Consider the following 18,707-nt stretch of genomic DNA (forward strand, 5'->3'; position numbering starts at 1 on the left):
TACACTGAATACAAAACATCTAAGTTACTGTAAATTTTATATATATAACCACTGATCAAATATAGAAAATTTCACATTCAAATATGTTTGTCTTTAGTTCAAGTGTATTCGGACGATAAAAAATGCAATTTTATTCAAAATAATGCATTGAAATATCATAGTAAAGATAAGTCATTTAAATAGTTCTATTATTGATCGGTGTTTATAGCTTACAGCCTGTCTATAGAAGAGATAGAATATAACCGAGGGCGATGTGTCTTTTGGCTGGCAACATTGGTTGTTTACCAATTAATTATACATTTGGTATTGCTATGAGAGAAAAAATTTGTTTGTTAAAATCCTTTTTTAAGGTTCCGTAGTCCTACCGGTGGTAACTCTTTCGACCTGTCAACTACGGAACCCTACACTATGTGTGAACCGACACGCATTTGGCCGGTAATTTACTCATTATAGACAGACTGTACTACTAATTTCTCACTTTAGTATGTCACGCTTTATAACTGATATATTAAGTATTTTATAAGCACTCGTTCATATATCAATTTCCGACAGTACGTTTATTATATATAGTTCTTAATATAAAGGCTTATGATTATTCTTCTTTGAGCTAAAGTACGTTTTGTCTCTTTCTGTCAATAGCAAATATCATAAAGTGCGATAGTGACAAAATATTTTAGCTAAAAGTATGCTTCTAAGTACCTAACTCAAAATCATAATCCAACATTATGTAAGTATAATATAGTAAATGCTAAGAATACATATGCCTAAATGCATAGAATTAAAAACTTACACATTTTGTCGACTATGTCATTCAATTCTTGTCCAAAACATGTCATTTATTATAAACCATAGTCGTTTGTCATAACCTTAATTGTTATTTCTAATTTTAATATTATATTTGTGTCAAAATATTTTTTGTAAGTAAATGTGACAGAATAAATAGATAATTAAACTTTCACCAATGCTTTAAACATGTTTGCTTACATTCTAAATTTTTTATTTCTAAAAACAACGATATATACTAAAAGAATAAAAGTATTTACAACATAAGTACTATAAGTTAAAACTAAAATAATAAATGCTAAATTAATTTAAATAAAAAAATTGATACTAAATCGCACTATTAATCATTCTAAATTGACATCGCATTGTTTTCAAATTGCTTTGTGCTTGCAATTTATCTTTATTTTCTATCCGAATATTGTTTAACATTGTTATGTCTGTTGACTAACTCTGTCGCCTGTATATATTTTATTAAATATATTTTATTTTCATCCTCATCCTGAAACCTAATTCCTTCTCCTTTCTTTTGTTTTCAGTTGAATCAATGAATTGACGGCAACATATTGAATTTATTCAATAATCCTAAGTGATATTTACTTTATCGTAGTGACGTTATTAAGTGACAGTAACTATTGTTTTCATAGACGTATCGTAGTGATTATTTTGTTGATATTTTTAATAAGTAATATGGATTGTATGATACATTATAATATCAGAATTTAGATGTGTATTTAATTTATTATTAAAATAAACCTAGTTCTGGGTATTCTTTCATCCTGTTTGTTTGCTAAACAATTAATAGTAGTCTAAATAAAATGCAGAGACAATCTGAAACAATCTTTGTATAGTTTAATGTAAATTGTTTTATTCATATCACATACATGTGATATATTTTGTATGGCTTTTTGTATGTTCGTTGCAGTATTTTGCATTTTGTTTTCTAGAAAATGCTTAGATTTTCAAAGTTTGTGTTATTAAAAACATCGTATTTGTATATCAACGTGGGTTATACTCACTGCGTCTTCTCAAGATCTGTTGTAAAGCCTTTAAGGCGCCTTAATGTCTACATATATACCCTGGTTGGACGTAGAACGAGTGCTAATGGATTTAACCAATATTCCTGGGCTTAAGGTGTGTACATTTTATTATAATATAGTGAGAAAAAGAGTGGCACGGAATTCAAACTTAATAATTATATTTTAGTCATAAATATGGTTAGTTAAAAACGACATGTTTTATATATTTGAATAATTGTAGTATTTTAATTGAATTCATCATCGTTTGATTTCGTGCGCTGTTCTTTTCTTTGTTCGTAGTGTTAGGTATATTTGTAAATCATATTATATGTTTAATAGTTGTATAATTGTAATTAAATTTATCTATAGAAAACTTTTAATTTTTTTTCAGTAATTACAGTCTTATGTGTCTTAAATAAGTATGTACCTTTTATTCTTAATTCAGGTCCAACAGCAGATATTTTTGCAATTGGCTAAGATAAACTTAACTTTATATTGTAGGCATTTAGGTGTTTTTTTTTATTGTAGTACACAAAGGCAAAGACAAAGATTATTTGCAAAAACATGAGTTTTTTTTTGGTGTTGAAAGAAAAACTTAATACTACATGAAATAAAATAAATGTAGTAAATAAATGAATGTGTTATATAGGTGCGGGCTCACGTGCGTAAAGAAGACGGGCGTACGCAGGCGTATGGTTGGAGTTTGCCCGGCAAAGGTCAGGGGCACAAAGGGCCCAGCACCTCGCTCTCGTCAGGGGGCGTACCTGTGCCAGTGCCAGTGTTTTGCAGGTTAGCTACAGTCATCAAATATCCTACTAGTATTATAAATGCGAAAGTTTGTGAGAATGTGAATTTTAGTTACTATTTCATGCAAAATCAGCTCGGATCAATTGTTATGACATTTGGTACATGGGTAGTATATAAACTGGTACTTTTATCCCGAAATTCTCATGGGAGCGAAGCCCCTAGGTAGTATTTCTAATTATCTATATATTTTGTCCGAAAGACACTAATACCGAAATGAGAGCAATATCTCCAGAACCTTTGACAGATATATTCAAATTCTGAATTTCATTGAAATATTGCCAATGATCTGTGATGACAGGTACAAATATTTTCCCTCTCTGGAAATCGATCGCAAGGCCTCCGAATGGCGGTCGAGCGTGGTGACATTGTAACGAGGTTATTGAAGGGAGATCTGCATGGTGGTTCATGATCCTATCTAATTCATAAGGAGGAATGCCGGTGTTACAGCTGTAGGCACACTAAAATTGCTGTTATAATATTATTGTAAATTGCAGACCTATAGCCGAAGCGGAGCCCCGTATGTCGTTGCTATGCGCCGCCGGGGTGAACCTGATGGGGGGCAGGACCCCTGACGGCGGGTGCATGGTCGGAGAAAGCATCTTCTACTCCAAAGACGAGGACAGGCCGGAAACCGCCATGTGTCTAGGTAAGAGCGATGTCAATTTGATCTTCTGTCTTTTTTTACTAATGCCATGTTTGTTTCACAAATTTACAGTATACGTACGGTGTGCGTACGTCCTTATTTTTAATTATTTCTTTTTTACTATATCATGCTGTTCTTAACCTTGACGTTGGTGAAATCATCGAACGGTGGAGCCAAAACACAAAGTACAAAAAATAAATAAGCTATCAAGTTTGTTTTCTATTTTCTAGATTTCTCGGTAAGTTTTAATGCAGTCCATAAAATACTATCAATGATTTTATGTACTATCGATAAATATTAAATTTTACCATATTTAGCATATTTAACCTATTCATTAATTAAGCGATCGAACAGAAAAGTAGTAGTACTTTAGTTATATGATGAGGCTCAAAGCATTGTTATTGAAATATAAGCATTATATAGAGACTTCTGACACATCTATTGCTGACAAGAGCGTTGTCGAGGCCCTGGAGGAAGACAAGCATGGAAATGCGTGCCTCACCGGTTTTGTTGGTAAAATGTTTAACTTTGTCCACCTTAATGGACAGGTCACGCTCGAATATAGCTTTTGCACAATTCTGGAAAGATGAATGGAAGCGAAGTGATCTTTATTTAAGAACATTGAAGAAATTTTGAATAATAAAACGTTTATTTCTATTATATATTGTACAATAAACAAATGTAGGACACAAAGTGAGATGATAACACTGTATCATGTGAAAGTTATCCGGTTTCATTAATTTTTATAGTATCCATCCATAGATTTAGAATACAATTTAATTTTTTTATTTTGCCTCTATAATGTAAAGTACCTTAATTTTTTTTGTTTTATAAATCCTACTTATATTATTAATGTGAAAGTGGGGACGTGAATGTGAGTGAGCGAAGATGTTTGTTATTCAGTCACGCAGTGGACATGTATCTATGAAACATACATATGTACACAGGTAACATATAACCTGGAATAGTTCATAGGGATTTTTTTATCCAGATATTCTTACGTAAGCGAAGCTGCGGACCCGGCCACTCGAGAGTAAACCAACAGTTTATTCTTCTTTGTTCTTAAATAACGATATTTTCCAAAATGCATCCATTGGTGAATGCATGTTGTAGGAATCGAGAGAATGTCAAATTCGAGAATCGACCGAATGACAAATCATGAGTATTGTCAAATTGAACTGACAATTTTTTACATGTTTCGGAGCTCTTTGGTGGCGGAAATCTCATTATTATCAAAACTAGTCTTCTGGTAAAGGTTCAAAAGGTGCACGAAAGGCAAACGCGTGTTACAGCTTCAGATTATCAAAATTTGTGCAATTGGCAAATAAAATTTAAATATTCATAAGATCTTCCAAAAACTACTTTCTACTGGCACTATTTATTAATAAATCTACTGCCTGTAAGCCGATATAACTGAATCTATTACTTCTAGTCGCTAAGCGGTTCCAAATAAAGTGCTATTCAAACACGCATGAAAAAAATACATCAGAGCACCGCGCGCCCATGTTTTAGGGACCACAGGGTTTCAGATGGGTAAAGCTGCGGCCACACCTAGTAAAGGAAGCTTCGTATCATGTTATCACAAAGCCGACAGCAGAGGGACCTCATTAGTGTGAACACCGTTTTTTCTTACAAGTCTTGTAAATTTTAGCATATCTTTTTATGATATTACAGCAATGTGTTCTAAAATATACTATTTAGGTGATTACTTTTCATCATCTTCTGACCTTATACTTATATATTATTATGTGGGGTCGGCACAAATTGTCTGTTCTTTCATAATTCCCTATTAAGTTTATTAAGTTTACTAATTTAGAAAAGTTACTTTCGGGGTTATTATGTTTTACTTTAGGATGTTGAAAATAAATATTACTGCATATGTATTTAATTTATTTTCAACATAACATTAAGTACTGTGAAGGATGATTGCATGTTAGGCCTCGTAAGAAAAAACGGAGTGTACACAGGAATGCTTCGCGGTAGCACGAAGTGCGGGGCCAGACACAATGCTATAATGCGAACCTTCGTAGTCCGATATTATAGTGAAGCATAACAAATACTTGTTATTACAGCGGACGAGATGAGTAAAGCTCAGCAACATTCTCCCGAGATTGAGGAGATTAACAAGCAGTTGGAATCGACACATAAGGTCGAACATTCTGAAAGAAATCTGTCTTCCTATGTGTGGATTTGTTCGAGTACGCCGACTAAAGGCGTTGTCATGGTAAGTTGTATCTTATTGCCTAAGATTTAACAGACATTTTTCATTGTACTAGAACAATCAGACCGCGTTAGATAGTTTCCGGCCAACAAAAACTTTAGAGTTGTTTTCTATGTAACTGATGCATTAAAGTATTGTTGTATGTTGTTGTTCAACAGATCATCGATGCAAACAACCCAGCGGAGGTGTTGGAGTCGTTCCCGATCAGCGACAAGCACATACTATGCGTGGCGTCCGTGCCCGGCGCGGTTGAAGAGGACTACCGCGAATACGAGGAGAGAATGAACACGGAAACTGACACTAAGAGGCACTCGGTAATTTATAATTTACTAATTGTTGGCCACAGCTCCGCTTACGGTAACCTATGCTTGCCCTTTGGTTATTTCTATTTCAAAATCCATTAAAATCTGATTCTTGAAAACGTGACAGAAATGTTGGCTGAAATGCCTTTGACATTTATAATATTCGTATGGAAATATAGATATTGATTTACTATGTATATGTATATGTATACATATATTTTTTACCAAACTTGTGGCCTTATTTTAAGCCTAATTTCGTTACGATGAAAATAATTTCGTCATGGTTGATATCGTCGTAAGTTTCACGTGTAAACGTCAAAGTCTTATATTAAAATTGATTATTAAATATTAAAATATAGTAATTTCATTTTTTTTTATATAATTAATAACTTTATATTTTGCAGCAGTCTTTATTCTGTATGGGCAAGAATGATTCCATCGATAGTCCCACCAGCAGTGTGCCGACAGATGGCGCCAATAACGGAGACAAATATGTCGTCGGCAGATCCCGATTGGTAAATAAACTGACTTTACAGTCTGTCTATTAAGAGCAGAAAAAAAGGCCACTGTACCCTCTTGACTGGCGGTTCTCAGTGCTAGCTTTATATCAATCAATCTTGATTATTATATTTGATACAAGCGGTCCGCCCCGACTTCGCTCGCGTAAAACCATAATAAAATATTACACATAAACCTTCCCCAGGAATCACATTATCTATGCATACATAAAACAAAGTCGCTTCCCGCTGTATGTTTGTCCCGACAGACGACTTTGTAGTGATGACAAAAATCATATGAAGTGTATGTTACTTGTGTGTATATATATTTTATGTAATACGCATTATATATATTCGTGTACATATAACATTGCTTTAGTGCGATATCTTTTATGATGTTATAAGTTTTTAATAAATAATAATAATAATGTAGCGAAACAATTCCCATGCAAGCCAGAGCGCGCGGACTCTTTATATACTTTCTCACCCGCACACTACTTCTCGCTCGCACTCTACCTGTGACGTTGATGATGCAGAGGACCAACGTGACCCGAGCGCCTTGATGACCGCCGATCGGTGGATATATAAGCGGAACAACAGCCAGCGAGATGCATTCGATAGCTAGCGGTCTAGTTTGGGAGGACGGCCCATGCCGACCTCAAGTGAAACCGATAAAAGGAGTACAGAGTAAAACGGCCTATGCTGACCACTCGAAACTTATCTTGTGTGTCTCTACTTAGCTAGGGTAACGCGGCTACCATAAGTCACTATTGTTTTGTAAGTAACCTTACAATAATAAATAAAAAGATAACTACCATATTGTTGTAAAGGTGCAAGCAACTCTGTTGACGCCGCCGAGTACGCCGCTACAGCAGCCGTCGCCGCCGGCGGCCGGGCCGCCCAAGGAGTCCGCGGTGAGGACCGTGGAGGAGCCCGACGCCTCACCCCCCAGCCCCCCGCTCAGCTCCACGCCGATCGTCGATAACGGTTAGTAATAGACAATTAGTAACATGTGGTAATCGGTGCTAAGAGTCAATCTATACTATTATTATAAAGAGGTAAGAGTCAAGAGACAATTTTGTATTGAATACATTTTCAGAACACTTAGGGTCTCCAGAACCGGGTGTCGACGCGTTCGCACAAGAGCAATCGAACGCGGACATAAGAGAGGACATACCGCAAGAACGCAAGATGTCGACCGTCATGGCGACCATGTGGCTCGGCACCAGAAGCGGGAACCTTTATGTCCATTCCGCCATGGGCTGCTACAGCAAATGTCTCGCCAGGTGGGTGCAGTTTTTCTTTCTCATTCTCGTTATTGTTGACACTGGTGTCGGATTATATTCAGGTCGCCTAAAGGCATCTAACATGACTTACGTTTTCGCCTAAAGGAATGACGTGGCTTACGAGTTTTTATCAGACTGAGTTATATATGACCAATATATAACTCAGTCTGATAAAAATAATTAAATTATGAATTACCATACTTATTTAGAAAATAATCTGTCCAGTCCAATCTATAAAACAAATGAGTAAACAAGAACACTTGACCAATCAAACTTGGGAACACTTTGAGAAACGTAAGTTATATTATGTTTTACAGGGTGAAGCTAAACGACGCCATTTTGTCGATCGTCGCGTGCGCATCGCGTTGTATCGTCGCGTTGGCCGACGGTACTGTGGCTATTTTCGCGAGGCAAGCGGACGGACAGTGGGACTTCACTCAGTATTGGTTGATGACGCTCGGAGACCCCAAATGTTCAGGTAAATCATATGTTAACATAATCATATGTTCGCTATATACATATGTTAAATTACAAACAATAAATAATTGATGGATTGATTAAATTATATCAATAGTAGTTGGCTGACAGTCAAGCACATCAATCCAGGAACTATTTGGCTTAAACTTTATATGTAGGTTCATTGAGAAGATACTAATCTTGAGAGAAAAGACTAAATTACCATAGAAATGTGATAAAACTAAATATATTTAGTTTGTCTTAGTACTTAGATGTGTACTATGTTGCGAATAAAAGCTAGTATACAGATATACTGTGAATTTGAGGTTAGTATAGGTGTTGAGGTAAGTACTTGCTCTTTTCTCTACAATGAACGAGCGAATAAAAAACCTAAATATTAAACCGAAGGACAACGAAAGTGATCCATAATGCTTCATATATATTTTTCCTTTTTTGTATGGAACTGCAAACTAATGGATTTTTTAAATAGGGAATATATTCATGGCGTATAGGGAATATATTCATTCTGTTAACTAGAATTAGATGAACAAAATCTGACACCAGAGTTAGCTTTTAACATTCTCTAAGGCCTGTAATACCTATCACAGATTAAACTACACATTAATCTACAGTTTATCTTAATCTTTGGTTTAAATTGTCCTCGTAATATCGATGACAAAACAAAGATAGATTAGATAAACTCCGATTAGTTTTTAGAACACAGCAACTTCCTACGTTTTATGCATTATTATCATTCAGTATTAACATTCATGTTTGCAACATTAGAAACTACGGTTGAAGGTTAAGCGATTATCTGATCTTAGCAAATAATCGTACATTATGGTTAAACTATCCTTCACAGTTTAATCTGTGATGGATATATTAACTGATCTAAAAGAAGTAGAATAGCGTGATTAAGTAACAAAACATTTTTTGCATTCATAGTGTTAGTGAGATAGAAGTCTTCTCATTGTCAATAGTGATGCACTCTCTCTCACTCACTCACACTCACGTAGTAACAATCCTGTAACAAATTATTGACACACGGTAGATAAATAAGTAAATACATGATTTTAGAGTACTTTATAACATTCCAACCTTTTTATTCATAAAAAAGAAGCAAGCTAAAGTCGTTTTGTCACTATCGCACTTTACATTGACAGAACGAGACAACATATTTTAGCTTAAAGTTAACTTTATTATGAATAACAGGGAAACCGCTCAAGTATTACGTAACGCAATTTAAAGAGGAGGTGGGGATAAAACATTTCAAAAATTGCCCCACGTAACACTTGAACGGGCTTTAACATACATGTTGGCCAACAGTCCGTTGCCTGAGCGCGGTTGGTTGCACGGTGTGGTGCGGTTACCGCAACAAAGTGCACGTGATCGACCCTCGGTCCCGCACGCTGCTGTGCTCCCTTGAGGCGCACCCCCGCCAGGAGAGCCAAGTACGGCAGATGGCGTCTGAAGGCGACGGCGTTTGGGTCTGTTTGCCAGAATATATTCTCTTCCTCACTCCACTCAGTGTCCCTCCGAGATGAAGCCACGAAGCCTCGGTTCCGGATTCCGGACGACTGATGTTATCCCTATTTGGTGGTACTCAAATAGAAGACAGTGATATGAAAAATGTGGTTCGTCAAAGATCCGTTTTCTTCACTCTCTTGACAAACTGTATGTATGTACGAGCATTTGAACGCGGCGTGTAGCGTTTCATTAGAGTCCCGACAGATTTTTAAATATATATATATTTTAATTAAACATTTATAAAATTAACATTGTACCAGTACTTTATATATTTTTAAAATAGGATAATTAAATTGATTACTGTGTATGGTACAATTTAATAAACACTAATAAGAGCCCGCGGCGGAGTTCAAAACGTTCGTGAAATTCACCCATGTTTAAAGCAATGTATGTATTACAGGTCTCAATCAAAATGGACTCGACTTTACGTCTTTACCACGCTCACACATACCAACACCTGAAAGACGTCGACATCGAGCCTTACGTCAGCAAGATGCTGGGAACCGGCAAACTCGGCTTCTCATTGGTGCGAATCACCGCGCTGCTGATCAGCTCAGGTATACAAGTGTCTTATTTCTTTATTTTCGAGTGTGTTCATTTTTTTATTAGAAATTTGAATTCGTTTGACTCTTATCTCTCTATAATATTAAGGGCGTATTTCTCAATGTTGTGATAAAATATCATATACTAATCTGACACAAAGTAACAGCTAGATAAATCTACCTGAACTTATTCATCAGATTGCCCTATCAGATAACTTGTGACGCTCAATTTTAACACTCTGTTCGATTTGCTATATATAAACATGCCCCTAGTATGTATAATAATAAAAGTCTCACCAGACTTCCACATGATGGAAATACGTCCCGATGCAACCCTCAAAGGACCGGGTTACGACCTACTATTAATACGTAGATAAACAAATAATAATAATAATTTATTTCGGGATTTCAACTATGATTTCACAACTGTGATTTCCAGGTCGGCTGTGGATCGGGACCAGCAACGGCGTGGTGATATCTGTGCCTCTGTCCGAAGGCCCCAGCAGTAACAGCGGCGGCTTTATGCCGTCCGTGCGGGACAGACCGAACTCTGGTGACTATCCTCTCTCTCTCTCTCAAGCATTTCTCTCTCTTGTGTATTCACACAACCGGCAGAAAGAAGAGTTCTGGGCCGTAACGCCGCAAAGCCCAGCTTATACATAACCCATTGTAATTTTGGAAATTTGGCTGTGATTTTACCACCATCTTTGGTATAGTTATTGTTGCTTATTAGCTGCTAAGGCTGTGTGTTCCTTAATCGCCTCTTACTCGGAAGAATATGGAGTTTTTTTAATCTAGGGCGGAGTAAAATTGACCACACGTCAATTTTACTCCGTCTAGTAGAGTAACCGTAATTGTGTAACAAACATCTTTATTCACACACATGAAATTCTCAAAAGTTCCGGTATGATTTGGACAAATCGCCGTATTTTTCAACATTATTTTATTATATTATCATGAGGCAACAAAAACTGTAGAAAGTAAGATTCAATTGGTATACGTGTAGAGTATCAAAGTATTTCAATGTTCCCACAGGCAACGCAGCGTCAGCGGTTAGTCCTTCGGGTTCCATCCCATGGTGTTCGATGGCCCAGGCCCAACTCAGCTTCCACGGCCATCGGGACGTCGTCACCTTCTTCGTGGCCGTCCCAGGGGCCTCCCCCCCCTCCGAGACTCCCCGGCGGTCCTCCAACGCCCCCTCAATGCTCGTCATATCGGGAGGAGAAGGTTACATCGACTTTAGAATAGGTGAGTCTTTTAATAGAGGCCTAAGTGCCACTTTGCCATTCGATATCGAACGTCGAGAGATTTCGTAACGAGACACAGTGAACCAATCACATTGCGGTGTGGTTGTCGTCGCGTCACGTTACCACATTGTGATTGGTTCACCTGCGTCTCGTTTTGAAAACTCGACGGCCGATATCGAATAGCAAATTCGCACTGTGGTCTCTAGAAATGAGTTTCAGGTGATTTTATAACTTGTCGTTGAAATGAGATCCGCTACTCATTTTGTTTTTGTGTTGGTGAGAGTAGCGCCACCGTCTTTAAACTTAGACAAGTTTTCTTTTATCATCAATACTTATTTAGTACGTCGTTATGGTGGTTAACTTCTTGTATTGAACAAATTAATAGATGTTTGTGTTTACAACCCGCTCCAACTTAATCGCAGCAAAATTCAGAATTAATATTCAAAAATATCTTACCATTTCATTTCAAACATGAACACTAATCTCTTCTTTTGCCTTTTAATGAAATACTTAAAATCATTGATTTAACAAGAATTATGGGAACATAAAATAGTTAATTTCATTTAATCTATAGTGGATTAAATGAAAATAACTTTTTTATGTATGTTGTTGATTTTAGCATCAGTTCCATTTCAAGCATTACATTATTACTGTAAATTATAACTTGAAAAAATAAAGCTGATTTCCTTTTACTGAAACGCACACATTAGAGACTTAATTGATTTAATTTACTACGCGACTTTTATAATTTTATGACTCGAATACATTTTAAATGTTATTTAAATTGCAAATTGAAACGGCTACCAATAGTTGGATTAATTGGAGAGACTATAGACTACTAGCTGTTGCACGCAGCTCTGCCTCTGCTGCTAAAAACCAAATTTTATCAAAATCGGACATGTGGTGCTGCCGAGAAAGCGTGACAGAAAGATAGACTATTATATTTCTATTGATTTGGTAAACATTTTTTTCGCACGTGGCTGATGAAAAACGGTCAATTTAAAATGATAAAACGAAAGTTAAAAAGCGTCTTCAAAACAAGCAATATGCACGTTAGCATAACGCATTTATGTAGCTTTGTTATTAGGTTTCACACTACCCAAATGATACGCTAGCTATAGTTGAACTAATAATATAAATGACCCCGTGTGCATTTTTCATTTTTGCACAGTAAAACTAATACGTATATGTATTGTATTCTGTTATACAACTTTAAAGAGATCTACATTTGTGTATTTGGGAGTATTTGAAAACCTTAAAAATAATTTTATCGCTAAATATAAACTAATCGCGAGTGAACACACTTTGATTTTTGCTTGCATTTACAAATTTTACTATTACCGGTTTCCATTGTAGTCTCAGATCATAGTTTTTTAAATTATTATACTTCCGGCTTTAGTAGAGATTGATGCTTGTGCTTCCCATACCTCATTATGCTTAGAAGTTACAAATACTTCTTGTTGTCAAAAGGTGACATGGTTTTTCCTGATTAAAAAATAATAATCGTGTGCCTATTGTTTGGTTTGACGTCGAGATGTTGTTTATTTTACTAAAATGTCAGTAATTTTACAAAAGTCTACATTATTTAGTTAAGCAATATAAGTTGGATAACAGTTATTTGTTTCTTGATAAAGTATTACCCTGATAATAAATCAACGCTCGAGATACGTTAGTATTCGTATTCAATAATAGTTTTAATGCGATTATGTTATTAAATAGTATATAAACATGAGATATTTTTAGTAGAAAAGCAACATAAATAGGCAAAGTTTTTATAATTTCCCCAATTTTTATTTTTTTTGCCACTAGAGGAAGACGTGGACGACGTCCGAGATAGCGCCTCCCACCTCATTGCTTGGCAGATTTTAACAGTATAAACGTACCTGATAGGATATAAGTTATATTAATATGCCAATTACTGGTACGTTGTTTTTGATTTTCCAAAAATTTCGATTTCGATGCTTCAGTAACACATCATTAACAATACTAACATCCTAACACAATATTTGGCTACTGATTGTTTGACCAGAATCTATCCAAAATGGAGAGTTATTTTTTTTTTTTGTATCACTGGCATTTTTTCCGTCGTCGACCACTTTTGTGATTTTGCTTTTAATGGAAATTGGATTCCGTTTTATTTCACAAAACTTGACATGAAGTCCTCCTCTATACTTATTTAAATATTTTTAGTAACGCATTATAAAAACTGCTGTTGTGAAATTTGTTTTATAATTTACTGTATAGTATTTTGTATTATATAACAAGCCCCCTAAAGTTCTGGTCAGACATGTAATTTGGGGTGATTTTTGGTTCACGCAATAGACATTTTTAACTGTCATTCATTGGCTTAACATAGCTTAAAATGATTTGAGCTCATACTAATAATTAATATATTGATTTAAAGGTAAGGTTTTACAATGTAAAATATTTTTGGTATACTATTGTGTATTTTAGGCTAACGTGTATATTGCTAAAACAAATGTTTCACTTTTTGACCGCCATGAGTTTATAGACACGCTTTGTTTGGTTATTGCTTTTGTTTGTATAGTTCATGGGAAAAATTTTAAATGGAGCGTTTTTTTTGGCGGGCAAATTGTTAAATATAAATTAATATTAACAATTGAAAGTAGATAGAGTAGATTAATCGAAAAATGTTCGACTAAAACTGTAAAATTATTTTGTTTTTTTTCAAATTAAAATATCATTAAAACTAACGTGATAAATTGACATTATATGATTAGTTTTTTTAATATTTTTAAATGTAAATGGGTAACATAACCTTTTTGTCTCTAGTCCTGTTTCATTCATTCAGAAGAAATGCAATTGTGTAGAAATTAATTTATGTTACGTCGGTATGTATATATATATATATATATATATAATTTTTATTTCCACAGCCGATTCAGAGATGGAGGACAGTGTGGTCGTAGCTGAGGATGGGTCGTCAAGTGGACACAGTTCGCTGGCGGAGCGCGCGTCCAAGAGTCATTTGATCGTGTGGCAAGTAGCCACCGCCTAACCCGAGCATTGCCGCGCTCGACTCGACTCAGACTCGGATTTCGTTTACGTGTGTACTTCCACTAAACCGGAGCTAATTCAGTAGGTTGCCACGGTAACTTGTTTGGGAATTAAAATTGAGATAACTTTTTATGAACAGCCATGATATTTTATTTATATATTAGCAACTTTTGCTCTCATCAGTTTAGAAAAGGCTTTATTTTTATATTTTTTAATTTACAATTATATTTATTCTTTTAATTCCCATACAATTTGTGGATTTTAATGAATATGGTTGAGAGTCAGTATTCCATCACCTTCATGTAGTAGATAGGTTGCGTTCAGCAAATCAAGGATTGGTTTGGTTTAAGAGTTGGTCCTTCGAATCCATTTCCTACTTAATACACAAGTTGAGGCTTTTGGGGCACGGGGAGTTATGTGAAACGTGTGAGATTACTTAAGTTTACTGCTGTATGTTTCACCAATGCCATTCGTAAGTTTTTATTTACTTTAAAGTATCCACATTTCTTATTTTTTTTTGTTCTGTGAGTATGTAATATCATGTCACATGTCTAGCGGTGTGCCGTTCTCGAAATTGTTGAAAAATGCACAGCAAATTGTCGAGAAATTTCCGATGAGAATATCTCTGAGAAATTCTCGAGGGCGTACATTTTTTAAGAACAGTGTTTTTGAAAGCGTCACACTACTACAAGTGTCTAAAGTGATTCATGTATGAGCTGACCGTGCCCGAGCAAGTGCCACATCGTACACCGTGGATCGCACGTTTCGTTTCTGAATATTCGAGCAGTTGTTGTGCACGGCACTACATGGACTATATAAAAACATTACATATTAAACATATACTACATATTATTCTTATTATGTGTGCTTTTCGTTCGCCGGTCATTTTTTAATTGGCGCTTCGGTTTGTGAATTATAATATATGGATATTTAATATAAATATTGCTCATGATGTTTTATGGTCGGCCGTCTTTGCATGCGTTTGTTGTTAGTTTAGTTTTTTAATAAAAACGGCCGGCCGAAGCTTAATCTCACTTAGTATTAATGTACAACATATAACCACCAAATAATTCATTTTAGTAGTGTTCGTAGTTAGATCGACAAGATTTTTATAAGATATAGTTAAAATGTATGAAATTATCTCATATTATGTGACGGGACGAGGCATAATGTGAAGCGTTTCGGCTGTGGTTGTCATCCAAATCACAACTTTATATTTACTGTGTTGTGTGAATCGATTGTACGGATGTGTGATATACATGTTATTGAAGTGAGGATGTTATTGTGTCGCTTTAAATTAATCACATTACACCCATGTCATCACGTTCGTGTATTCTGTGGCTATAATCTTTTATAAATCGTCAATATCGTGCGCTTCAGGATATAGGACTGGTCGCCGTGATTGGCGTACAATTGAACGACAATATTTAATATAACATTTTTGATGAATAATAAATTAGATATGGATTCGTATTTGTATGCTATTGACCAGCAGTATCTCGCACGATGTTGACAGGTTACGGTAAAGACAAAGAGAACTGTAGACGCGGGGTTTCTGTTATCCATATGTGTCTTGGTGTGTTGCCAATGTAAAACTTGATGAGGAACAACAATAAGTTTTATTTCTCTATCCCGCTCGTGTATTTCTACTTTCTCCTCGTTTCTGTTCCTTTTTTTAAGCGAAATGACGTTTACGACCATGTGTATAGTTTTCTCTGTCGACCGTTTACTAAAGATTTACGTTATATTTTTTTGCGGGTAGTACAAAATGTTCAGAGAACGGCTATTTATGAAGTAATGTCGATTTGTCTTGATGTTATTGTTGTACCGTATTACCGTTTGGAAACACTTGGTGTGTTTACATCTTTACCAATTAAGCAATGGTGCAAATATTATTTAAGTACGGAATATTTTTACAGTAAATTATATTTTAATCCAATAATCACCTTATTTTGTTTGTGTCTTAGGATATGTCCGGATCGCTCCACTCTGTTTGAGTTAGATTTTTATTATCATAATAATATTGAGGTGGTTATATTTATTTGAAAATTTTACTATTTTTTGTGATTTATTTAATAGTAATTATATGTATAAATACGTTTTCCAAGTTTATTTTTGAGTTATTAAACTCTTATAATTTTTTTTACAATTCGTGTGCAATTTTCATATTTTTTATTAATTGTATAATTGAATATTTATAGCTTAATATTTCAAATAAATGTACCTACTATATGAAGTACTCCGTAAAGACGAATTATAATAATAATAATGTTACAAAGATTAGTTAAATATTTTACAAAAGACAATGGTTGTAGGTTTGCACAATCTGCATACGAGTATGTGTGGTGTTCCACGGCCAAAAGTACTTTCTGATCGATTTTAGTTACACGTATTTCTATAATCTCCTATTCAAAAACTAATAAGATCAAATATAAAAACACACAAGAAAATAAGGTACTTTTATTCGTGGAACGCCACATATTGGGTAGAAAATGGGATAGCAATCTATCTCATACATACAAATATGGTACGGGCAAGTGCACATTGTAATCTTCAACCATTGCCTGCATCGTAACACCTAGTCAAAATAAACGACATAGTGATAGCTAGGCTTATGTTGTTTTGCTAAAGGGATCGGAAGGACAAAATATTACAAATTGCAATATTACAATTAATTCCCAAGGAGGGTTGACGTTAGGCAGACGGCCTGTCGCAAAATCACATTCGAACCATCAGTATTGCTTACCCCAGGCGTCTCAGATTCACCGCACCGCAACGGAAAGAGTTAGAGATATGCGGAGATGAGACAGAGAGGCAAATTACCCAAAGCTAAACGCAGATGGCACAGCAGGAAATGGCACACTAATAACCTGTTGCCGTGTAGCACAACTCAACTTGTGTTATGCTATGTCGACACCATACGCTAGTGCGGCGCTCTGGCGTGACAACTTCGTAGTAATACTGCTAGCTTTTCAGGGCAGTTGCCAGTCAAATTAGAAGCTGTTTTCCAAGTGACAAAAATAATTTTATAAGTAAGTAAACCCAAAAAAGTAGAGAAGAGAAGTTTAGACAACGTAAAAAACAAGTATTGTAAACATTTATGGGATTTTTATGAGAGTCAATTGAAAGACGTCACTTCCCTCGTCCCTCGAGTGAACAAATGTCCCAAACATACTAAAAAGTAGTAAATGTTGTGGTAATATATAAAATTGGTCAAATAAAGTTATGTAAGTATCGTCACTTAATCGCATTATAAATTTTATTTTTTTTCCATCAAGTTGTAACAAATGTACTCTTGAAATATTTTTTTCTTCCGATGTCACGTTAAATTAAATTTGAAATAAACATTACCATAGCGCGAGCTGAGTGGGCATTATGGCGTCAGGTTCGAAACTAATAAAATTAAGATTATTGCGGCATCGTATTTGTGAATTATTAAAATTAAGTTGTTAAGCTATTTAGAATCAATGTATGTCATTTCAAATTTAGTTAAGGTCAATTCAACAATTTTCTCTGATGAAGTTTATCGAAACGCTGAAATCAAAATGTAACTTTCATGTTTTCCGACCTATCGGAACTAGACAAAAAATATATAGCAAGCTTGATATTTAATGAAAAGTTGTTCAGTATCATATATAGCAACTATAAGATATTTATATATATTGAAATTCAATTAATCATTTTAATTAAAATATCACACATTAGATAAATGGTACGCTACTGCGTCATGATTGATGCAGAATGCGCTTTCGTGTTTCCAACCATCCGCAATATTGAATACCAATTATATGAATTTCATAAAAAATGTATATTATTGCTGTTTTTTGTACTTATTTTAACGAGTCTTGGGATCGTTGTAAAGCTAATAAATGAGATTAAATACGGCTAGCGAGGATTTTTTTGATTTCGACATTATTTTTACGTTATTATTTATTTGATTTTTATGTTATGGTATTTTTTATATTATTCGACTGCTGAGCCGTCATTAATTTATTAAACTAAACACCTTGTAGATAAAAGTCATCATTATGAAGGTCATTATTGTTAGCGTTATCATTTGTTTTTCAAACAAATAAATATATGCTAATTATGAATATCTTTTATTTAGAGCTTCAGGTTTGATCATTTGTCCTTGATGTTATAATCATTTATACGTAAGAGAAAATTTTGAAGTTTCTGTAAGACGTTTTTCTAAAAAACTGCTATCGTTTAGAAAAACGTCTTACAGAAACTTGTGAATTTTCTCTTGCCTACAGTTTTTATTCGTGAATTAATTCTAAAATAATATTTTCTAATACTATATTCTAGTGGTTCTATTCTAAGTGGTTCTATACTTATACGTTATTACTCATCTTCCATAGA

General features: G+C 34.8%; 1 protein-coding gene across 4 annotated transcripts in view; it reads left to right on the top strand.

Annotated features, from left to right (window-relative positions):
* Positions 1-18,435, top strand: part of syd (sunday driver) — a 34,789-nt gene extending 16,354 nt beyond the window's left edge. For 2 of the 4 annotated variants that reach the window (XM_053767701.2, XM_053767703.2), the window contains 13 exons: positions 2,449-2,588; positions 3,101-3,252; positions 5,322-5,473; positions 5,629-5,784; positions 6,177-6,287; positions 7,100-7,256; positions 7,369-7,555; positions 7,873-8,033; positions 9,338-9,498; positions 9,939-10,095; positions 10,520-10,633; positions 11,116-11,328; positions 14,225-18,435. In XM_053767701.2, coding sequence (XP_053623676.1) covers positions 2,449-2,588; positions 3,101-3,252; positions 5,322-5,473; positions 5,629-5,784; positions 6,177-6,287; positions 7,100-7,256; positions 7,369-7,555; positions 7,873-8,033; positions 9,338-9,498; positions 9,939-10,095; positions 10,520-10,633; positions 11,116-11,328; positions 14,225-14,346 — 1,983 coding nt within the window. In that variant the 3' untranslated portion in view covers positions 14,347-18,435. Of the gene's footprint in view, positions 1-2,448; positions 2,589-3,100; positions 3,253-5,321; positions 5,474-5,628; positions 5,785-6,176; positions 6,288-7,099; positions 7,257-7,368; positions 7,556-7,872; positions 8,034-9,337; positions 9,499-9,938; positions 10,096-10,519; positions 10,634-11,115; positions 11,329-13,136; positions 13,249-14,224 lie in introns of all 4 variants that reach the window. The other 2 variants (XM_053767705.2, XM_053767702.2) reach the window with 2 other exon arrangements.
* The last annotated feature ends 272 nt before the right edge of the window (positions 18,436-18,707 follow it).

This window comes from Plodia interpunctella, chromosome Z (assembly GCF_027563975.2).
Source record: "Plodia interpunctella isolate USDA-ARS_2022_Savannah chromosome Z, ilPloInte3.2, whole genome shotgun sequence".
Lineage (NCBI taxonomy): Eukaryota > Metazoa > Arthropoda > Insecta > Lepidoptera > Pyralidae > Plodia > Plodia interpunctella.